We start from the raw sequence: 22,685 nt of genomic DNA on the forward strand, positions 1-22,685 counted from the left end.
AGGACGGCCTTTCTCTTCCTCGATGCCGCATGGCACCGCTCTAGTCAAGCTTCTTCTTATTGCGGCGTAGTAACCGGGCACTGCCAGACCGTTTCATGATCAGTATATTGAGCATCCCGGCGTCCCCTGATTGCGCCAAATGAGGCAATGGACGCGGAGGACCAGTCCTGAGCCAATCCAGGGAGAGGACGCAGCTACGACTGCGCCAGCTTGGCATGTACTGGTCAAGTCATCACCGACGGGCCGGGTCAACGCTTTGATCGGTTTATCGCAGTGGGCGCGATCAGGGACGGATTGCACGGTTTGGGAGAATAACAGTTTGTTACGACTAGGCATTGGCCACGTAATTGAATACATGTACGAAGGGTTGACAAAACAAGTAATTTGTTTCGTCACGGCGTGGTGGCGTGGTGGTGTAGTCGGGACGGTAACCTGCCAAATATCGTGAGTGTGCCGGAGTCCGGACCCCACCTTCACCTTCAAAACACCGTGCGCCTCTACAGTGTTTACACGAATCCACACACTTCATTATCTGCAACCTGCAATTCCCAAACAACCTTATCGGCATCGGAAAAGCGTCAGCGCCGACCGATCCACCCACGCCCCCCCACCCCCCCCAGCGCAAGTCGACCAGCAGCCGCTTAGCGTCATGGCTCCCAGCGAAATTTCTGAAGAAGCTCCAGCTGCTTGTGCCGCCGATTCAACCGCCACTGCTAGTGATCTTGGATTCATCTTCACCCACGACAGCCTCTACCTCTCCGGCATCGTTGCACCACCAAGCACCCCGATTCTCACCTCGAATTCTTCCTCTGTCGCCGACCCGGCTGAGATCCAATCCCTCGAGCCACTAGACCTCGACTATCGTGCCAACGACGTCACCTACGCCAATCGAACCCGGCCACCACCACCAAAACCCCAAACAAACACCAAGATGGTTCAGCTTACCGAGGTCGTCGACGAGCATTTCCAGGAGGGCCAGCCCGGCCCCGAGGAAGATGAGGACGACTTCACTGATACCGGTATGTCCACCATGTCGCCCCGCCCAAGCTGTCGCATCGCGATTATCTGTGACACCTGTTGGTTTGCGCGCCTCTCGTTGTGCCGGTTGCTGACGTAGCTTCCCCCATGTAGACTCCGAAATCTCCAACGAGTCTGACTACGACCCAATTGACGAGTCCTTCGCCGAGCGCCTGTACGCCCTTCGCGACATCGTCCCTCCCCATACCCGTTCCTCGATAGCCAACACGGTAACTGCGACAACCGATGCCGTCAAGTCTGTGCTGAGCTTTAGCGGCAAGACGATGTGGGTACTGGCCAGCTCTGCACTGGTTCTGGGTGTACCGTGGGCGCTCGCGTGGGCCGAGGAGCAGCAGGTGATGGAGATGGAGAAGGAGATGAAGATGCGCGAGATGGGTGGTGAGGTACGTTGTCCCGGAGTCCTCTGATTTGACGAGCTTTGCGTCATGGTTACTAACTGGCTCTTTAGATCCTCACTGCTGGAGCTCCCGGACAGGGCGGCTCAGCGACGGCCGAACAGGTCGGCGCCGCCCTCGGCCGAGACGTGAAGCCTGCTCTGTAAGGTCCCCGGGCGTCCGGTCGTGTTCGCACTTCGGCTTGCAACCTGTACCTCGACATCAGGCGATGTGTCTTACCGAGACGCCAATCACCTTGTACACTATTTTACGACCTTCAACCCAATCTAATTCTGCCCCCTCCGAGCCTCGAAGCGCCATGGCATGTAATAAGGGCCTGGAGGGGCAGCATTCGCGAGTAACTTCACGCCTCACGTGGCAAGGTTATTCTTGTGCTTTACTAGGGAGGGGGGATCACGAATGTGGGGATGACGGCTTCTTCTCATCTCAGCTCATGATTGCATTGCGTGGCATTTGATGTATTGTACAATAGGGTGGATTCTTGCACGCTCGCCTTGTGGATAGGTAGGCGGAGTGCAAGTAAGTACATGGCTTTTGCATGACGACGTCATGCCGCCAAGAATTGATGATAATTTGACCAAACCCTTTCTTCAGGCCGGGAGTTCCCTTCCGGCCTTTGTTGTGCACGGCAAGCCCTTGGGCGATAATCGGAGGCGAACTGCTTACCTGACACGAACAACGAGCGTACCCTCACAGTATAAGGAAGGCTCTGATGGTACGTAGAACGAGTGAACTCATCTAGTCTCTCGCCGGACACCTCCCGTCTATATCCCAGGGGGGGCTTGTCAATTACCCTATAATTGATAAGGCCAACAGCGGGATATCCACTTGGCCCAAGATCGGTCTAATAGGGCGACTGTGATTGGTCGCTACCCCGAATTATCGATAGGGACCGGGATAAGCTTGGATCTTTGTTGATGGCCCGGAGGTGGTTGACCAAGTCTCAAAGCCACGGTGAGACTCGCTCCGGCCTTTATTTCCCCTGAGTGCATATCTTTCTTCCCAACTTTGTCTTACGGCTGATACCGTTCAATCCGTTCATTACTCGTCTTTGAATTTCGTGGAAAGATCAACTGACAATTTTAAAGCGACTGCCCGTCGCCGCCACGCTTGCGACCTCGGGAGTCGTGAAGCGTCGAGTTTGGGGGCCTAATTCGGCTTGCTGTAACTCGAATTGGCCATTCTAATTGGCCGCCTGCCACTGCTGCATCCCGGCTTCTCTTCGCCTGCTACTTACGATCCCTCCATCATGATGCGCCGAGCAGTCATCCGGCCGTTGGGGCTGCTGGGGAGGACGACTATCCGGCCTCTGCGCAATCCCGCTCCTTCGTCTCCCGTCTCTCCACACAATACGCCCCGTCGCGCGTCTTTGCGTTCAGCAGCTCCAGCTCTATCCCGGCACGTGACGCAGGCTCGTCAGTACAGCACCCGCAGCACCGACGAGGAGGAAGGCGAGGGGGCACCTACAGCGAGGCCGATCACGAGCATGCCGTCATCTCGACCTTTGACCTCTTCTCCATCGGCATCGGGCCCTCCTCCTCCCACACGGTGGGGCCCATGCGTGCCGGCAACATCTTCATCACCGACCTGATCGAGGCGGGCCTCCTGCAGCAGGTCGACCGCATCCGCATCTCGCTCTACGGCAGCTTGGCCCTGACGGGCGAAGGCCACATGACCCCGTCCGCCCTGCTCCTGGGTCTGGAGAGCGCGGACGTGGAGTCGGTCGACACGGCCTACGTGCCCGAGCGCTTCGCCGAGATCAAGGAGAAGAAGAAACTGTTTCTCGGCCATGGGCTCCCCAACGGCCAGGGCAAGGAGGTCTCTTTCGACTACGACCGCGATTTCACCTGGGAGTGGGGCAAGAAGCTGCCCCTCCATAGCAACGGGATGAGGTTCCGGGTGTTCGACAAGGACGGCTACATGATCGCGACCAACGACTTGTTCAGCGTGGGCGGCGGGTTCGTCGTCAACGGCTCCTTGTCGATCAACCCCGAGAGTGCCCCCTCCGACAGCGGGTCCCAGGGATCTCTGACTGGCACCAACGAAGCTGGCCATCCGGCTGACCTGGCGGAAAACATGTTCTACAAAGAGATTCGAAGAGCCGATGCCGCCGGCGACAGAAAGACGGGCGCCGAGGTCAAGCTGCTGGGCGGCGCTGGAGAGCCCGGCGAACCAGGAGCTATTGTGCAGGCAGGCGCCAATGATGAGTCCAGAGGCCCATCTGGTCTGCCCACCTCGGATGCGAGCGAGACTGCTGGTGATAGCAAGCAACCGCGCTACGCCTTCCGGGACGCCCAGAGCCTCCTGACCCTGTGCAAGAAGCACAACCTTACCATTGCGCAGCTCGTCTACGAGAACGAGAAGAGCCATGGCTACACCGACGACGAGATTCACGACAAGGTGTTCCGCATCTGGGAAACCATGGACCATAGCATCCTCGAGGGCGTGCAGGCACCATCCGACGCCGTCCTGCCCGGGTCCCTCAAGCTGCACCGTCGCGCACCTGCCCTGTACAGCAGGCTGACGCGGGGGCTCTACCCCTCGCATACTTCAACCGTCAGTGGTCAACTGGCATCGTCCGCCAAGGACAAATCGCCAACAGCCTCGACGTCAAGAGCCTTGGCTCGCTCCGAGTCGGCGATTAAGCGAGCCACTCCTCCCCGTGTGCACGGCTCCCTGTATCATCCGGTCATGCCTTCTCCTCTTCGCCGAACCACATTCCCCGCAATGGATCACCTCTCCGTCTATGCGATGGGTAAGATATACCCCCCTCCCGGCTTCTACGGGTGACTGACCAACCTTGCGACAGCGGTGAACGAGACCAACGCTGCCGGCGGACGCATCGTCACGGCGCCTACCAACGGCGCTGCCGGCATCATTCCCGCTGTACTGAAATACACGGTCGAGTTCGTCAGCGACGACCCGGAGCGCGACATCCTCACTTTCCTACTCACGGCCTCGGCCATCGGCATGCTCTACAAGCGCGGCGCGACCATCTCGGCGGCCGAGGGCGGCTGCATGGCCGAGGTGGGCGTGGCGTGCTCGATGGCGGCGGGCGCGTTCGCGGCGTGCATGGGCGCGAGCCCGGAGACGATCCAGCAGGCGGCCGAGATCGGCATCGAGCACAACCTGGGCCTGACGTGCGACCCGATCGGCGGGCTGGTGCAGGCCCCTTGCATCGAGCGCAACGCGCTGGGGGCCATCAAGGCCATCTCGAGCGCGAACCTGGCCCTCAGCAGCTCGGGCAAGCAGAAGGTCAGCCTGGACGACGCGATCCGGGCGATGCGGCTGACGGCGCAGGGGATGCGCAACGAGTTCAAGGAGACGAGCTTGAGCGGGCTGGCGACGAGCGTGCCGTTGAACATTCCGGTCAGCGTGCCGGATTGTTAATGGATGGGCGGGCGAGTTACTTTCCGATTTATTGACTAGAGACATGTATGAGAGATTGTCCGGTGGAACAGATACGGCCGGTGGGAGTTTAGAGATCAGCGCGTTCTGCTTTCGCGGCGTTCTGACAGGTTGGATGAGTTATGTACAGCGAGTAGAAAAGACCCGGAAGATTAGATTTCACCCTAGATCTCATGGAGGATCAATAGACTGGCATTTGGGATCACGCGCGACTTGCTGCGTGTTTCAATCAGTAAGGCCATGCTGTCAGGCGGAGCCGGATGGGGTTCAGGGGTGGCCTACGGTAGCTGCTGTTCCAATTGTCATCTTGAACCACGGAGTATGCAGGGTTCCTCGCATACACAAGACAGTCCTCCTGTTTCCAAATATAGTCAGCAAACCCAGATGAAGAAATGTCCGCTAAAGAGTATGCAGTGAGAACGTACGCCCCATATCTTGACTTCTTCCGTGGGCAACTTGGCCAGCTCGACAAGGAATTGCACCAAACGGTCCTGGAGGTCATCTTCATGAGGGATGGCACGCGCTAGGTCGAAGACCATCTCATATAAGCAGCTCAAGAAACCCCCCATGCCCTTGTCATCTTGGAACTTCATCAAGGGGTCTGAGGGAAGATACTCGTTGCTGTAGAGATCGTCCACCTGCTGCGCCGCCTCTGCAGGTGCAGCGTCGCTCTGGGAGTCCAAAAGACGTTCGAGAACCTTGGACAGGCCCGCTTCGATCCCGTCAGTGCCCTTCTGGGGTATCCCATCCAGGCATTGGATCCACCGATTGACTGAGGTGTCGTTGTTCGCGCTGCGCCGGAGAACGGTGCAATGGTGCCAAACGGTGTCACAGTCGCACCAACCATGGGTGATAGGATAAGAGGTAGAGATGATGGTAGGTACCGTGCCCTGGCCACATCTCCCATAAATCTAGTATCATTTTGGTGCTATTCTTTATTCTCTTATTGAAGAGTGTGTTGCTCGGAGCCCAGCAGGGCACCTTTTCTCAGCGGAGGCTGCGGCGGGGCCGCCAGGCAACCCCCTTGCGCCCCAGAACCCATATCAGAGGCAGCGTGATAACAGGAAGAGCCGCAAACACAACGAAGCACCAACCGACGCCTAGCCTCTGGATCATGGTGTCTACCACCGCCAGGCCGGCGGCTGCCATCTCGCACCTGATGAGGTTGTTGGCGGCCTGGGCCGATGCGGACTGGTCGGGATAGTAATCCACCAGAAAGGTGTTCAGGGACTAGAAAAGAAAATGAATATCAGTGGTGAACCATACCACAGGGGTTACAAGCTTGTACTCACGGTGAACAACGACTGGTTCGTGAAACCTATCAAGAACTGAAGAGTAAGAGGTACTGCTATGTGCTGCGGCAATTCCTCAGTTGGCATTCCTATTCGAAGTTTAGGAAGGAAATAGCAGAGAGTGCGGCTAGGTACCGATCTTATCTGTAACTTCCAGCCGTATGCGACTATTAGTGGCGCGGTAGCGACGGTGAAGTACTTGTTCGTCCGAAAGCGTGCGTACTCGATCGGGAAATCAGCAGAAATGATATGTGCGTGTTGGCCGTCCACAATAAGACCCTTTTCCGAGGCAGTTTTGGCATAGTCGCGATCGATGATCTTACCTGGCCGTATCATACATTTCTTAGTTCTGTTGGGAAACGTTGATAATCAGAGGAAGTTGGTAATTACCTGCCATAAAGGAAGCGATGGAGCAAGCCACCCCAAACGGGATGTAGCACAGTCCAGCAACCAACCCAGAGACATTGTACACTTCCACGAACACTGTTGAGAGGGTGGCCTGCAGACAAGACCAGATTGTGTAGTAGATCGCGTAGCACAGTACGATCATAATAGTACCCTTGTTCTTGAGCAGCGCCAAGGAGGTAAAGGGGTGTGTAAACCTAGACAAAGATAACGGTGGTTTCTCTGCCGGAGGTGATCCTCGTTGGAGTTCAGGGGTATGGGATACCCGAGGCCGTAGTGTTTTGAGCAACGGGGATCGTGCTCCTGAAGGGGCAATGGAGCCCATCTCCTACGATCGGTCTGCACGTTTCGGGCATGAAGAGTACCATGATAGCCAAAGCTACGCACGTAGCCGCGAATAGAAACCAGAACACCGCAGGCCATGTCCATCGGATCAACAACAGGCCGCTGATGAGAGGTGCGACGCTAGGCGGCGTGGTGAGACTAAGGAGTCAAACTGTTAGCTTGGTATATCGGCATGCGCCCGTGACGCTGGAAATTTGCTTTTTCGTACAACACGGAAATGACACCGGTATAACCCCCTCTTTCCGCGGGCGTTGTAAGGTCTCCAACAACCCCGTAAACAATAGAGAATGTCCCTACAATCGTTGTCAGTACTTAGGCTCTCCATGATCCATTCAGGCGAGCCCCTTACCCGATATCGCCGCACTTTGGAGCATCCTCAAGACGAATAGCACGGGAAACGAGTGTTGCAGCGCCAATCCCAAATTGGCCGCCGCGTACACACCTAGGGACACGACGAAGGCCAAACGGCGACCATACCTGTCCGCCACACTGCCCGTGACGGACGGGAACACCCCCGAAGCAATGAGGTAAGAGGTAACGGTCAGATTGACGTTCTGGACCGAGACGCCCAGGCCCTGCGCCAGGAACGGTATGACGGGGAAGAATATGAAACTGCTCGCTGTCGAGAACCATCCAGCCAGGGCGGCGATGGGTGTGATCCACCGCTTTTGCGACTTGGTGAACGCCGAGTAGGCGGCAGCCTGAGTCTCTGGCCCTTCCATTGAGACAGCGAGCTCTGATGAATCGTTCCCATTAGCTGTTTTCTCAATGGCCTCTCTGCCAGCCTGTTCATTATTCTCGGAAGCTTTCATCGTGGCGTGCAGCGTGTTGGCCTAGCTTAAAACGGGGAACTTGAGATGTAACTGGGAGGAGGGGTTGAAATTCGTTGGGGGAGAGCTGTATCGGTGTTGACAGGACCGAAGGGCAAGTGGCGGTTACAGGGGTACGGCCGAAGTCAGGAGCGCTGCAAAGCCTCCAGAAATTTCCCATCATCCATGTAAGGGTTCTTGTACGTTTCTTTATACATCGATTCATGGTACAAAACATCTCCAATGCCAGCGTTCCCTTCATAACGGCCACCATCAGAAGCCCCTGAATCAATACCACGATCTGTAGCTCTTTAGCTACCTAATATTGTCGCTCTACCCAATGTCCTTCCACGGCCAATTTATGAAACCACCGTAATCATTTGAGAGACCCAATTTATAACAATGCTACGCTCTCTCCCCAGGATGGCTCTTGAGTTGAACATGTGGCCCGGGGCTCTATCAGGGTGTGAACTTGATTGTCACAGAGAACGACAAACTATTCTTGACTATCGCAAGCTCCCCGTGCAAGCAGAATACAATGCTGTCGTCCGCAGCCAGAAGGGGAAAAATCTGCATTTTGGAAGACAGAAACTCAGCAGGGACGAAGAAGTGTCGGTCGTAGTTGGCGAAGCTTCGGTCCCCCAACTTGACGCTACACATCCAGGAGTTCTGGTGGAGGAAGACGCAGCGTTTGCTACGTGGGCTTACACCCACGAAGTATTTGCAAGAGTCTGCCAGGGGCTGTGCGGTCTGCATCGCGTCGATCACGGTCCCGTTCGCGGCAGGCTGGAGAATCAGCCAACAGAAACCAGAACACGACTCACCTCACCGGCATGGTAACCTCGATTAGTTTGAATCAAGTATTAACGGAAGCAAGATCTAGTCCTTGGGGCTTCGACACCGGATCCTCCATCCATTCGGGAGGGGAAACTGTTACATGTAGCATTGACAGGAATCTCGGAACTGGGACCAATCAAATCACAATGCTTTTGTGTGGTTGCTACGATGCAAATCGGGTTGGCGCTAATCTTTGCAGCTCGGACTCAATAACTCTTGTTAGCATGCAAGAGAATAGGTTTACCTTCCTCTTTCTCATACAGAACATCTTGATATCTCGAATCTCGACCTACCACATCACCCTAAGAGCCCCTGACCTATGGACGCAGAGTTGGTTGCATCACATAGTGACCGAACATGGAAGACACCTACGATTTGGATCCCGCAATCCGGGCTGGTGAGAGTGCCATGAGCGGGGTATTGAGCAGGAGCTGACGCCACCAACAGCGATTCCAAACGGAGGCAACGTGGTTTCGGTTGTTCCGCACGGGAAAACGCGCGTATGCATGATATGATGCAGTGGAATAACTGGCCTGCTGATATTCGAACTGGATTCTTAGTGGTCTACCGGACTTAGGGTCGACGTCGAGAGAGGATGGTGAAGAAGAGGAGTTCTTTCTGAAGGTCGGTGCTCAACTTGCCCCTTTCTCGAAGACTGGTGGCCTTGAGACTTACCTTTCAGATCATCGAACGCGCCGATTGGATAGGTATGGCGGAGGCAGAGTTCGAAGGGGAGAAGGCCCTATTTGAGGTGATACCAGACAACGTCGCGGCACCCTTGACCTGGGGAAAGCTTCAGGACGACCCCGACAAGTCCTTCTTCCTGATCCGGTTCCGCAACTTGAGAGACCGCACGCCGCCGGCGGCCCAGTTTCTGGCCATTCTCAAGAAGCTCCATATGAGCTCCGCTTCGCCTACCGGCAAGTTCGGCTTCCATGTCACGACGTACTTTGGCCCGCCCCCCATGATCAACGACTGGACCGATAGCTGGGAAGAGTACTATGGACGCCAGTTCCGCGCCGACATTGCGTTCGTCCAGCAAGTGTATGGGCATGACCCAGAGCTGCATGAGCCGACCGAGGAGTTCATCGAGAAGGCTGTAGCTCGCCTCTTGAGACCCTTGCAAACGGGTGGGAGGAGTATCAGGCCGTCCCTGTGCCATGGAGACCTCTGGGATGGCAACGTTCAGATCGATGTTGACACGCAACAGCCCATCATGATCGATGCTGTGTGCTTCTACGGTCATAACGAAAGTCAGTACATGACTGCAGTTTCTCCGACCCCCCGTATTGCTGACAATCAAACCAGTTGATCTTCAATGCATGGGGGACTCCAGGTATGTGCTGGGTATGGACTTCATCGACAGTTACAAGAAGGAGGTCGGGGCATCGGAACCCGTGGAAGATTTCAATGATCGCCACGAACTCTATGCGTTGTCAGTATGCCCATATTCTTTGCACTGGCTGGTGAGGTGTGCTGATGCCCAGCTATCAAGGCGCTGCGATTTCATCACCGCGGCGATTTTCCCTCAGCAGTGGGCTAAGCTATTGGAGCCGTGCGTGCCAACTAAACTATGAACTACGCAAATCAGATATTAACTAGCAAACTCTAGATCGAAAGGAAAGATGAGAGATATGATTGCCAAGTTTCCCGGGGGATTCAATGACTTCCAGGAGACGTCTAACAGGCACACCAAACTCTAGGTGCGCTGTGGCATCTCGACTTTCCGGTTGGTGGATTATCAAACGAAACGCCCAGGGATGTTGTGTTCAGAATTGTTGTCAGACTTAAAGCGTATCTTAAAGTTCACTATAACCTAGCGAATAACAATTAGAGTTATCTGACTTCAGGGCCGCGCAATAGCGATCCGCTAAACAGAAAGTTACCACAGAACTGGGTGGTGGTGTAAGTGGCTCTGGCACTTGGCTTAGGTACCAGACCTAGCCAACTTGCTTCCTACCCCTAGTACTTACGAGGTTGAGGGATGCAGCGTTCAAGGATATGTTCCTCCGAGGAATTCTGCTGGCCGACGGTGCCAATGGAGGTGACAACAAACCCGACAGCTCTTTATGATGCTGCTCAGTCCCAAGCGTGTGCCCACTCCCCTCTCACCAACACCAGCAATGTGAGGCTCAGACCAACTATTCCATATTGGCATAGTTCCTGCCCAATGATAAGATCTTAAAATACAAATAACCATGGCAACACCATGATTTGACAAAACCGAAAAGCGCGCAGGCTTCAAGGGCTTCTTCCACCGCCAACTCTTCGAAAGCCAATCCTGCCAGAGTGTCGACCTTAAGGGCAAGACCGCAATCGTGACCAGATCCAACACGGGACTCGGTCTCGAGTGCGCCCGCCAGCTCCTTGACCTGCGACTCAGCACTTAAGTCAGCGACACGGAACGAGCCAAGGCTCTCGCGCGGCTGGACATCCTCGTCTTGAACGCCGACGTGGCCAAGACGGTCTACAAACGAGTTCCCGCGACGGGCCATGAGGAGACGATCCAGTTGAACGTGCTGTCAATGGTGCTCTTCTCCATCCTCTTCCTTCCCGTCTTAAAGAGCAAGAGCTTGGCCGGGGGGTCACGTGAGCAATATATCGAGAGCGGGAATCTTCAGCCGTGGGCCTTCATTATGCCTGTTTGTTGTTTGACGAGGCTGACCGATCTACCTAGAGATACCAACGGTTTGAGGCAAGAGTTTAGGACAACTGTTTGTGACAACGGTTTGGGATAATGCTTTGGGATATGTAAATGCGCAAGCTGCGGGCCCAGCATGACCTACAGACTCCAAGATGCGACGAAGCACTGCGGAAAGGGGCGCCGACTCCGCCGCAGGCTATCCATCGCCCTACCCATAGTTCTCTACCCTGTATTGGAACATGGCCCAATCCTTCCGGCGCGACTTGCTATTATGGGCATACTGCGAGAGGTTTTGCAGCATGGAGCACAGTATCTCCCCAGTTACCTTGGGCTGCGTGGTTCCCTGTAGAAGCTCCTCCCGAATAAACTCGGACGCTTCACAGGCCGATGGGCCCTTGCATGCGTCGCAGTCATCCGTCCAGTCCCCTCCCCACCAGTACTCGTGGATATCGTCCTCGTCCAAGCCGCTGCTGCTCGCGCCGTCGGACTTCCCCTCGGAGCCGAGTCGGTTCAGATCGATCTGGAGGTTCACGCAATGGAACCGTTCAACCATGTCCACAAACACTTCGTCATCCGCGTCCGAGTTTCCCTCGCCCTCCTCGGCGTCTTGACTATCATCTCCGTCACCGTAGGCAGAGGGGATGTACCCGCGCCACGTGTGCTCGCAGCAGTAATCGATATGGGCCCGCTCCCCCTCGCTCTCGCTCTCGGAGACGCGGCGGTCCTCCAGCCCCATGCCCATGCCGTAGCCCATGTGGTCGTGGCCGCACTCGATGATAGTCGACAAGGCCCATCCCCGCATGGCCGCGACGCGGGCCTCGCCGGCGGCCGCGGCCCAGGCGCGCATGTCCCGGACCTGAAAGTTCTGGAACTCGGTTACGAGGTGGCGGAATTTCTCCAGGTGGTCCAGGAGCGGCTGCAGCTCCGCCCGGACGAGCTTGCAGAGGCGCAGCAGCGACCACGGGCTGTGTATTCCGGCTGGAGGCTCGTACGTCTTGAACGGAGATGTGCCGTTCACGACCAGCGTGTAGGGCCGGTTGCAGGAAGAACCCGTCGGCTTCGGGTAGCTCCGTTTGCAGTATCTGTTTGTATATCATGAGGCGGACCTCAGACGGGATGGTTGTAAAGCTCGGGGCGGGCGACATTCTTGATGCTCGTCTTTTGCTCGAACGTGGTGGCACTGTAACGGTAGGGGCACTGAAATGAATATGCAAGATAGCGTAATAAACAAGAATAAACAAACGGCAGCTTACGCTTATGTACTTGAGCATAGCAATGGCCCTGTGGCACAGCAACTTGTGCCACAGTATTAGTACCCAGTTTAATTAGGCACCATTTAGGCGCCAAGTAATATAGTGGACTTGCTCTTATATAAATTCTAGTATAACTCTGCTGTCTGCTCCATAGGCTTCTCCCCTCCGAAGACCTCACCACGAACCCCCTTTCCCTGCATAATGCCCTGGGCATACCACTCCCCGACTAAAGTGTAACCGGCTTCACTCCCGGCACTGCTATCTCGCGGTCGCACTAGAAAGGGTGCCCGTCCGGCCCGGAAGACCCACCCCGGATCGCCGGCCAGTGTATCGAGGTGCCCGCAGCCCAAGAGACCCCGGGATGTGACGAAAACACGCTGGTTCAAGATCACTTTGCAGATCTAGGAGAACGTTTTGAGGCGATCCAACGGTAACACCACCGTTGGTAAAGTCCACCTGCCCAAATTTACAAGAGTGAATTGCGGCTGTGATTAGTAGTTCGGAGAAAACACCGATAGGAATAGGCAGGCCATCGTGCTCGATACCCTCCACTAATTCTGGCTATTTAGTTTAAATTAACTTATGGGGCGAATAGAACGGCCCCGGGCATTATTTTCTATGCTAAAATAACCTAACTTTATAACCTGTAATGGCTTAGTAATTGCCCTATAACGGCCATGTGAGCTACGCATACTGTAAGATACTAATAAACGTACCTTATTAATCTATAGAGCTGTGCCCTATCGGCCTGGACCTTAACTTCTCGGTGGGCCCTAAGCAAACAATCACATTACAAATTAATCGCTGTTCCTAACCAGTAACCCGGGTACCTACCTACTTCGGAAGTTACGTTTTTGAGAATCATCGAAATCAAACTCATTAGAAAGAACCTCATTAAACCCAAGATGCCCGACAACACTCTCACTTCCGCAGAATGTCGCCTGGAATGGCCACTGCTCCAAGACGCGGAAAGACGGGACCTCGCAGGCGTCCATGCGGTTCTCGTCGTCATCCGCCACATGTACTCCTTCCTCGAGGACGCCGACATACCCGATTACGACACCGAGCCTTGGCCAGTACTCAAGGCGGCACGCATGCTGTTCGACAAGGCCGACCCGGCCGAATACGACAAAGCTCTCTTCCTCAAGACCAAAGCCGTCGCCGAGCTGTTGTCGACCCCAGACGCTCCTGCTATCGAGATATTCAAGTCCAAGCTCCTGGCCGATGCGCTCTGGTCCCGCGACGTCTTCCACCTTTGGCAGCGACGTGACTTCGCCCGCCTCATCGACAAAGAGAACCCCAAGCCGTGGGAACTGGCGGAAAAGACCGACCTCGCCGTCATGGCCGACGAAAGCTTGGTGGAGTACAACGGCAGCACCACCCTTGCCGATTGCATCGAACACCAGTTTGGCATCTTCGATGATCACGCCACCGGCTGGCAGTGGCTCCGCCTCGCAAGGTTGCACACTTTCATCCGGGTACACTACAACCCCAAACAGGGACAGCGCCGCAGCTACCATGACATTCGGACCCTCACGGCCAAGGTCAACGGGCTGAGGTTCAAGGACACGTCGTCCCGCACGGCCCGAATGGAAGTGTTCGAGCAGCTTTACACCATCATCGCGGCCGTCCGCCTGAGAGACCCCGGCACGGGCGAAAGGGACATCGTCCGCACCTACGACGACGACGGAATCTACCCCCAGCACCCGATGGACGCCACCACGATCATCGACTACGACGCTCGCATCGGCGAGAACGACCACGAGTGGCTGCTGTTCTACGCCCGGTCCAACAAAGTTGGCGCGCTCAACCTCCCCAACGAGCGTCTCGAGGAGGTCGTACGCCTCGACCCCGTCCTGGTCCGCAACCTTCGCCGCCTCAAATACGGCACAATGGGCGCCGGAGACCGCATGGCGCCGTGGCCAATGGCCTTTGGCGGCCAAGCCGCCGCCGCAGCATCCAACTCAGCAAAGCCCGCCGTCCCGACCTTACCTACCCATCAAATGGCCGAGCACCAAGAACAAGAGTCACGAGGTGACTGGGATGGCCGAATGATCACATGGAATGGCGATGTTTGTATTTCGGCGACCGGACCGTCTCGGATCGTGTTGAAGGGCAAGCCCAGTTGAAAGCTGTCATACTGTTAGCTCCATCCTTCGCTCACGGAATAGGATATCGTCAGACACTATGTGGATGTATGAAGGTCCCCATAACAGCTACGTCTAGTAAAGATGTCCCAAGGTCCCAATAGTATATACATCTAGTAAAGCCTTCATCGTTAAACAATTCCCACTCGGGTCAACTGGGTAGCTCACATGTGCACTTTTCAAGGTTCTCGGGTATTGACTTGAGACCTTAATTGCTTCTCCTTGAACGGCTGGTTGATTCTATCGAGCGCCGAACTGTCTCTATGTGTCTCTATATTACAACAGGGAAATCTCAAAGTGAATAAGCAAATTCAGGCAAGCTATTTCAAATCAACAACCAGCATAGAGATGAAGCCCGAGCTGTAGCACTCCCGGACCGGCCAGTGGATCGATCGAATCGGAGTGTCGATTTAACGTTTGCTGTATGCTGTATGTGGCTTGTTGCTTTTGTTTCTGATACGTTTGACAGTGCTCTCCGGGGTGCTCGGGACAGCCGGCCCGCGAGGGCACGGTCAGCCCAGCCCGGGACTTGTTTCGGGTTTCCAGCCACATTGCCCGCGATCGGATATTGGACGAAACATCAAACGGCTTTGCAATGTCTTCAAGACGCGAAGACTCGCAGAGCTCGCAATGTGAAGCGAAACCGTTTAAACCGACAGCCAACCCCACATCTCCGCCACACGAAAGCTGCATCGAGAAGGCATCGTGATGGGGGGAGTCAATGTGTGTTTGGTTGGGATGGAATACAAGAAGAGGATTAGAAAGATGGCGAACATGCCATCATATCCGAATTTGACAAATACTTATTACAATATAGTTTGAACCGATGTCAAAGACAGAGCCACATTCCTCGAGGCGATGTAGGTGACATATGGTAACATATTGGTCCTAAAACTTCGTCATAAACAGAGCCCATCATGACATCGGATGGTCGCTGCTGTTGAAAGACGCGGGTTCCTCCATCGAAGTAATCCTCTCTTCTCGTGTCACTGTAACATACCTATTTCTCTTGTACGTCATGATTTCCGAGTGGTGACCTGTCAGGCACACCAACCGCACGAGAACTTTCCATATCGAAGGTCTCGTCACGCTGCGTCGGGGCTCTCCGACATCCTCCTTTTCAGCACTTGCAGGATCAAGTCTACGATAATACCATGATAAAGGACAATCTTTTTTGCGATCGTGAGAATGGCAAGCAGACGGTGCTGCCCCGGCACTGGCCGCTCTGGAAGAAGATCACGACGTCCATGTTCTCGCTCTTCCCCGTGGTGACCATCATGTACACGACGACGTCGCTGAGCACGCCGGTCCCGACCTTCCCGTCCCTCTTTGCGACGTCCAAGTCGCTCGCCAGCCTGTCCTTCAGCATCCCCTTCCTGGGCATGACGTCGGCGCCGCTCTACGCGCCCTACCTGTCGGAGCGGTTCGGCCGCAAGCCCGTCCTGCTCGTCTACTTTTTGCTGTACGGCACCGTCGTCCTGGGCCTGACCTTTGCCCGCACGCTCGGCCAGCTGCTGCTGCTGCGCTTCCTCATCGGCCTCCTGGGCGGGCCCTGCATCGTCATGGCCGAGGGCACGCTGCGCCAGCTCTGGCCGCCCGAGCGCCGCATGACCTACTACGCCGTGCTCGCCTTCATGCAGTACGTCGGCGCGGCGGCCGGCTGGCTCGTCGGCGTCGTGATCCTGCAGGTGTTCGGCCTGCCCTACCTGTCCATCACGGCGCTGCTGTACGCGTCGCTCACCCTCGCCGGGCTCTTCTTCGTCCCCGAGACGTCCGTGCGCAAGATCCTGCGGCAGGAGATGGACGAGGCCAACGAGACGGAGGAGGGCTGGTGGCGGCCCGCGGTGCTCTGGGCCGCCACGATCGAGCTGGTCCGGGGCGGCGTGCTGCAGCCGCTGCTGATGCTGGGCCGCGACCCCATCGTCATCGTCTGCTCCTTCTACCTGGCCCTCAACTTCGCCGTGGTCTTCCAGTTCTTCATCAGCGGGCCCATTCTGCTCAAGGACAAGTACGGGTTCACATTTGGGCAGACGAGCCTGGCTTTTTTAGCCATGATTATTGGATCCCGGATCTCGTTGACTGAACATCTCGGTGGACTTCCTGGGTGCATGGAAGGGGCCCGGAGATGCGTTCGGTAAACCCCGGGCGGAGAACAGGCTGCTGCCGGCGCTGATGGGGGGTCTGATGCTTTCATCCGCGCTCTTCGCCGTGGGCTTCACGGCCAATCCCAGAGGGAATGCCAAGCTCGTGTTCACCGGCATCGTTATCCTGACGTGGGGAACCATGGATATCTTGGTACGTTGAGAACAGCGTCGTTTGCCTCGGCATCCCCATACGGGCTCTACTGACCATCCTCCGGTTGACAACAGGTCTCTTTGGTCTCGTATGTATCCGACGTATACTCGGTGCAGCACGCCATGACCGCGCTTTCGGCCATGGCGTTTGCGCGGTACGTCGCCGCCGGAGTCATGCCGCTCTTCGCCGTGAGCCTCGCCGAGAACGTGCCGACAAAGGTGCTCTTTGCCGGCTATGGCGGCATGACCCTCGTCATGCTGCCCGTCCCTTTTGTGCTTTTCTACTACGGGGAGAAGCTGAGCCGGAAGAGCGGATACAGCCGATATGACCCCAACAACAGAGAGAATGGAAATAAGGAGGCGGAGGAAGATTTCGATGGGGTCTTTGGTAATCAGGAGAGGGAATGACAACAAACTACGCGGAGCATACACAACGGTCATCATACTTGGTAGGTATAATTCAGTTTGGCGTTCCCCCTGGTGCTGGCCAGCAAATCGGGAAGAAATTAACAGTCTATTAGTTGGCGCGGCGCAGAAGAGCGAAAATAATATACATTACTTACCTTTTTCATATACGATCTACCTTCGTTTTCGGTATAAACTGAAACGTAATTACCACTCACCTTTGTTCCACACTTCTTACCAGTGATGCACTACTTACCTCTGTCAGTACCGCCTACTTCTCATAAAGCCGCGCGACATCCATCTTGGCCACTGCGGCCTTCTGCTTATTGGACCTGAGCTTATTGAAAGCCGCGGCATCGGCCATGCTCTCGAAGTGCACGGCCTGCGATCCGTAGCGGACCATGAAGCGCCCCAACCTGGGACGCCCCGCCGCCGCATACCGGTCCCAGAGCATGTCGGTCCGCCGCCGGACGTGCGCAAAGGTGTCGCGACTGACGTGGTTGACCGCCAGGTTGACGGTCCGGTCTGTGTAGACGCGGATGTCGGGCTGGCCCGGCGCTTCCTGTACCTCCTGGGCGTCTTTGATGTTGAACCCGGCGCGGGAGAGGACCGCCCAGAGCGTCACGAGGCCGGGAAGGGCCTGCGCCTGGCCCGGGGCCGCCTCGGGCGAGAAATGGAGCCCCGCGCAGTGGGTATCGTCGACGGCGTGGCCGGCGCTGATGCGCTCCGAGTTCGCGATCAGGGCGGCTTCGCCCGGGAACTCCTTGCGGTCGGCTCGGCCGGCGTAGGAGGGGTGGACGGCCGCGTAGCGCAAGATCGCCACCGGCAAGTCGCCCGCTTTCAGCATGTCCAAGAACACGGCGGTGTCGGACGAGTCCAAGCCCTCGCCCGCGGCGCCGGGCCGGTAGGTGCTCCACATGTTGTAGTAGGTGCCGGCCTGGTTCCCCTGCGCCTCGGTCGGGTCCGGGACGTAGGTCCACGAGCCGCGGCCGTTGGGCTCCCAGAGGAGCACCTCGCTGCCGTCCCATACGAGCCCCGCGTCGTTCACCTGGATGCGGCGGACCGAAACGATCAGAGGCCGGCGGGCTTGCCAGTCGAGGTAGAAGACGGCGAGGAACAGCGCGAAAGATTGGCCGACCTCGTAGACTTGGTCGTTCGGCAGCGTGACCTTGGCCGGGTACTCCGACGACAAGGAGTCGTTGACTTCGCCATACTGCCTGATGCCGTTGAGGCTGCGGTAGATGTAGTCGACGTTGCCCTGGCCCACGGCTGCCTTCAAGGGGGAATCCATGTCGGTGTGCAGGCGCGGGTCCTTGGTGGCCTCGGCCTCGGCGGTGGTGCCGTAGTAGAGAAAGTGGTCGCGTCGGGCGAAGGACGAGTCGAACACGGTGAAGGATTTGGTACAATCCGCCGACTTGGAGTAGAAGGCCGAAAGCAGCGCCAGGTGCTCGCTCCCGATCTGCGCCTCGATCTCCGCGAAGAAGCGCTCGTACGCCTCCGAGCCGCGGCCCTCGTTCGCGAGGTCGCCCGGCTCCTTGACGCGGCCGTCGGGCGGGTCGCGGGCGTGGAGGGCCTCGTAGGCCGCCACAAGGGCGAGGACGGCCTCTCGATGCTTCGGCCGGGACCCGCCGCCGTCCATGTAGCGTTCGACGACCGCGGCCGCGTCGCTCACGACGGGCGGGCGGGCTTGGCAGGAGGCGTCGCCGATGGGGGCGTCGAAGTGCTCGTAGCCTCGGCGGACCAGGGCGTTGATGGCCTCCTCGGAGGCGAAGGATGTCTTTGGCCAACGAGACATTTCTACTACGAGTTACTTTCCTCTTCTGTCTTGGTTCTGCTTCGGTTCGGAGCTTGATGGCCTTTTCACAAAAGGCATGACTGAAGCAATCCTGAAATAAGCGCTCTACTACAAAAACATACCTTCCCATGAACATGCGTGCTATTACGTATCCAAGAAGAATATAACTGTTTCATGGTCCGGCGAGAACAAAGCAGACAGAAACAATAGGACCGGCTCAAAGATGGCCCTTAGTCAGGCCCTGCGCAAGGGACATGACACTAATGGCACGCCTTTGTCAGTTCGTATTTACAATTAATTATGCGCTGATCATGCAAATTCGTCAACTTTGACCAGCCCTGGATGGAAGCCGGCCCTGTTCCGATACGACATCATCACGCCACTCCTTCCCTCACACCAAAAAATACTCTGTTGATCGTATTAGAAAGTTTCCTCTCCTCTAATATTCGTTCTTCTGAGTTTTGCGTACTGGCTAAGTAAGCAGTGACGCCACGGCAGCTATGAATGAGAAATATATTATGGAACTCGCATGGACTTTCCTCTAGATTCCTGTTGGGTGCATATTTCCCAACTCCGCCCCATCTGCGGGGTGATCGATACTAAGATGCAACCCCTATCGGCTGCCCCCCCCTCAAATGACCCCTCTAGATTTCAGATGATTCTAGAGCCCCTGAGCAACAACAATAGTATATAAAGGGGTTAAATCTCACTCGTTTATTAATTAAAGTAGATTAATCTCTTCCTCTTTTTTTCCTCTTTTCACCACCACTAACATAATTAAAAAAGCTCGTATTGCCTAAGCGGTCCAGGCTATACTGGCCGGCGAAAGTATTAACCGTGCGGCTAAAAACTATAACATTAATAGGGGTACCCTTCGCAACCGACTTAAGGGTTAACATTTAAAAAAAGAGTAGGATAAGACTCGGCAGCTATTCACCCCTACGAAAGAGACCTTTTTAGCTAAATAGGCCCTTTTCCAGGCCAGCCTAGGTGTTAGATATCACGTGTATCAAATGGAAGTAGATATTGTGTAGTTTAGAGTGATCTATTCTCCTCCGTCTGTCCTTGCAGAAGAGATTTTCTCTTGGTCATTTATACCCTTCTTAATTAAAGTTCTAGGGCATTTGACCTGAACTCCGTGTACTAGAGTTACTATGGTAGGTGACTTGTTAAGGTTTTCCATATTCTCTTAAAACTAGCCTTTCGGAGAAACCCTTTTATTTAACACTTTTGCTGCTGCTCTTTTGGCTTATTTGATTCGGCCCGTTTCGTGTCGCTTGAATTGCTAAAACTATCCGATCTTCTTGGGATTGATTAGGCATTATAGTTGTGGAGGTATTACGCGTTGAAGTTTAATTATATTAGAATTAAATTAAGGTGCGTCGCTAAGTGATATGCGTCGCGTAGTGGTAAACCAAGTTATAGCCTCCCCCGTTATTAATTATATTGTATAAATTATTAGTTTATTAAATTATTAATAGTGTGTCCAGTTATTATCCTAGCGTAAATATCCTCGGGTGGGATTTTAATTTAAGAATACAGCCTGATAGGTACAATTCCTGTCCATGTCCTCCAGCGCCTTTTTAACACAAGTTTAGGATGCCATTTAGTGTGCATTACCAACCACAGGATAGTTGCGTGCCTGACTGGCGCGCCGTATACTAAAACGTTTTCAAGTTAGTCGCAGTTCTTCCTGCCAACTAGAAAAGAACACTGACGGTCCCTTTAAGCCATTTGAAGCCAGGCACCGGACTTTTCGAGCACATTGAGATTGACTACCGTCCTATCAGTTATAATAATACCTTGCCTGAAAACTCGAACGTTAATCGTTGGATGAAAGCAGTGTATGGAGCTTACGAACAGTCTGGGCGGCCTTTATTTCCCAAAGAGGATCTTTATAATACGCTTAGTCAGCTTGGATTCACGGACATTATGCACGAGGATCAAGAGATACCGTATCATCCGTGGCCTGAAAATGAGCACCTTAGGGAAATTTAACGGTGGTTCAACCTGGCCATGCAATCAGCCATACCCGCGATGTCGCTAGCGCCATTGACTTGCTATGCTGGATGGAGTGCCAAAGAGGTCACCATCCTCAACGCTAACGTCAAGCGGGAGATCTGTATGCGGCCAATGGAGTTTTCATGTCGAATGTGGGTATCACTATCTGTCTCTATAAACGGGCTATGTTCACTAACAAATTTACAGGCACATCTGGCATGCAAGAAGGCCATAATTGCAAATCTATCGAGCAGCACGTTTCACACTTTCACTGTGGTGATATATAGTGTGTATATGTTGATCCAACATGCCTCCTGCAGATTGGGTCCTGGACACTTCCGAAGGAAGCCAAGCTGGGAAGCTGAAGAAAAGGCCATTGCATGAAGTTGGATTTAGCAGTAGACATTGCTACTCTAGGAGCTTCGGAGAGGTAGCAGAGGAAGATCAAGTTGACTGGGTTTGTTAATGGGACGTCGCAGTCTTTAAACCCGTCAAGATTATGTGGCTCGGTTCGGTCTTCGTGGCTATTTATAGGATTGTCTTGAGGCGAGGGGCATCCTGCAATTGTTTGTATGAGATGGCGTCTCGATAGGCTTGGGATGGCATGGTAGGTGCGAAGCTGGGCTCGCATCGCAAGGAAAACTAGTAGTAAAGAGGGGCTAGTACAGGAGTGCGAACGAGAATAGGAAAGTAGACTGTGATGGGAATGGCATACAGTTCAAGGTCGTATACATACGACCAACGTTGACCAACAGCCAGGCCATCGCCATGCTCTTCGCGGCAGTTTGTCACAATGAACTTTGCTCGTCTTGCTGATTCTAGCCATTGTGTCGACGTACAATTCAGCAAAGGTTTGCTTCTCAATTCGATCAATATCGTAGCTGTTGGTGAACTGCTTCCGTATGTCGTCAACGAGGGTGTGGAGGAAGTTGTATCATTGGCAAAATCCAATGTCTACTGGGTGCCCTGACAATCAAAGGCGGTCTCACGCACTGGCACGATGCCCAAACAGCTACTTCCGAACGAGCTACGACCAAACAGTACGACCGCTTGCTTGGCGGTTGGCCCATCTGGCGGGGCTATCACCAGCTGACCTCGAATTAGCGCCATGCTCCGCCCATTTTGTTGGGCCTTTCCTGTTGTTATAAAGACCACTTGCCTCCCTTGCCCCCCCTTTCTCTAGTGACCCAATCTGTCGGGACACATCCTTCCCTTCGGTACTGTACGCCAATCCCAAATGAAACCAGAATCATCCAGTAACATCCAGTAGTGTCATTTTGCTGCTTGAGCTCGAAGAGTCTCACGGGCTGTTTTCGGTCGTGTGTTTTGTTGGCCTGATTGTGATACAGAATCGGAACCGTCCTCAATGGTATCTCCCAACAGAGGACGAAACTGTTTTCGGTTTTAAGTTATAATACCGGGGAGCCAGTGTGAGTTAGGGAATTTCTTAGAGGTACAAGTGCTCTTAATTGTAAATTATACGTTAAAAAGAGAAAGCGCTGTTTTAGGGCCTTAATTTAGTAAGCGTAGGATTCTATTTTATAATAATATAATAGCGAGGTAGTAAATAGTTAATAGTTACTCCTACGTATTAAGTATATAGCCCCACTTTATAAG

The 22,685-nt window shown here is 54.6% G+C and overlaps 8 protein-coding genes across 8 annotated transcripts; 5 read left to right on the forward strand and 3 right to left on the reverse strand.

Annotated features, from left to right (window-relative positions):
- Nucleotides 1-649: 649 nt before the first annotated feature.
- PG986_014671 (l-serine dehydratase) lies at nt 650-4,823 on the forward strand (the record flags this gene model as incomplete). Its single annotated transcript, XM_066850893.1, has 5 exons — nt 650-1,019; nt 1,132-1,421; nt 1,487-1,575; nt 2,699-4,188; nt 4,243-4,823. 5 exons carry the CDS (start codon nt 650-652, stop codon nt 4,821-4,823), a joined length of 2,820 nt encoding a protein of 939 aa, XP_066693131.1.
- Nucleotides 4,824-5,070: 247 nt separating this feature from the next.
- PG986_014672 (uncharacterized protein) lies at nt 5,071-6,220 on the reverse strand (the record flags this gene model as incomplete). Its single annotated transcript, XM_066850894.1, has 4 exons — nt 5,071-5,196; nt 5,267-5,493; nt 5,936-6,071; nt 6,134-6,220. 4 exons carry the CDS (start codon nt 6,218-6,220, stop codon nt 5,071-5,073), a joined length of 576 nt encoding a protein of 191 aa, XP_066693132.1.
- Nucleotides 6,221-7,215: 995 nt separating this feature from the next.
- Nucleotides 7,216-7,695, reverse strand: PG986_014673 (uncharacterized protein; the record flags this gene model as incomplete). The annotated part of the gene is made up of 1 exon (XM_066850895.1): nt 7,216-7,695. One exon carries the CDS (start codon nt 7,693-7,695, stop codon nt 7,216-7,218), a length of 480 nt encoding a protein of 159 aa, XP_066693133.1.
- Nucleotides 7,696-9,238: 1,543 nt separating this feature from the next.
- On the forward strand, nt 9,239-10,106 carry PG986_014674 (uncharacterized protein; the record flags this gene model as incomplete). Its single annotated transcript, XM_066850896.1, has 3 exons — nt 9,239-9,782; nt 9,838-9,968; nt 10,017-10,106. 3 exons carry the CDS (start codon nt 9,239-9,241, stop codon nt 10,104-10,106), a joined length of 765 nt encoding a protein of 254 aa, XP_066693134.1.
- A 461-nt stretch (nt 10,107-10,567) lies between these two features.
- Nucleotides 10,568-12,240, forward strand: PG986_014675 (uncharacterized protein; the record flags this gene model as incomplete). Its single annotated transcript, XM_066850897.1, has 5 exons — nt 10,568-10,654; nt 10,761-10,879; nt 10,925-11,118; nt 11,557-12,161; nt 12,205-12,240. The coding sequence occupies 5 exons, from the start codon at nt 10,568-10,570 to the stop codon at nt 12,238-12,240; spliced, it is 1,041 nt and encodes a 346-aa protein (XP_066693135.1).
- A 1,091-nt stretch (nt 12,241-13,331) lies between these two features.
- PG986_014676 (uncharacterized protein) lies at nt 13,332-14,555 on the forward strand (the record flags this gene model as incomplete). Its single annotated transcript, XM_066850898.1, has 1 exon — nt 13,332-14,555. The coding sequence occupies one exon, from the start codon at nt 13,332-13,334 to the stop codon at nt 14,553-14,555; it is 1,224 nt and encodes a 407-aa protein (XP_066693136.1).
- Nucleotides 14,556-15,727: 1,172 nt separating this feature from the next.
- Nucleotides 15,728-17,275, forward strand: PG986_014677 (uncharacterized protein; the record flags this gene model as incomplete). Its single annotated transcript, XM_066850899.1, has 3 exons — nt 15,728-16,677; nt 16,730-16,868; nt 16,985-17,275. The coding sequence occupies 3 exons, from the start codon at nt 15,728-15,730 to the stop codon at nt 17,273-17,275; spliced, it is 1,380 nt and encodes a 459-aa protein (XP_066693137.1).
- A 268-nt stretch (nt 17,276-17,543) lies between these two features.
- Nucleotides 17,544-19,067, reverse strand: PG986_014678 (uncharacterized protein; the record flags this gene model as incomplete). The annotated part of the gene is made up of 1 exon (XM_066850900.1): nt 17,544-19,067. One exon carries the CDS (start codon nt 19,065-19,067, stop codon nt 17,544-17,546), a length of 1,524 nt encoding a protein of 507 aa, XP_066693138.1.
- Between the last annotated feature and the right edge of the window lie 3,618 nt (nt 19,068-22,685).

The sequence above is a fragment of the Apiospora aurea genome (assembly GCF_038362705.1).
Source record: "Apiospora aurea strain CBS 24483 chromosome Unknown utg000010l_segment0_segment0, whole genome shotgun sequence".
NCBI lineage: Eukaryota > Fungi > Ascomycota > Sordariomycetes > Amphisphaeriales > Apiosporaceae > Apiospora > Apiospora aurea.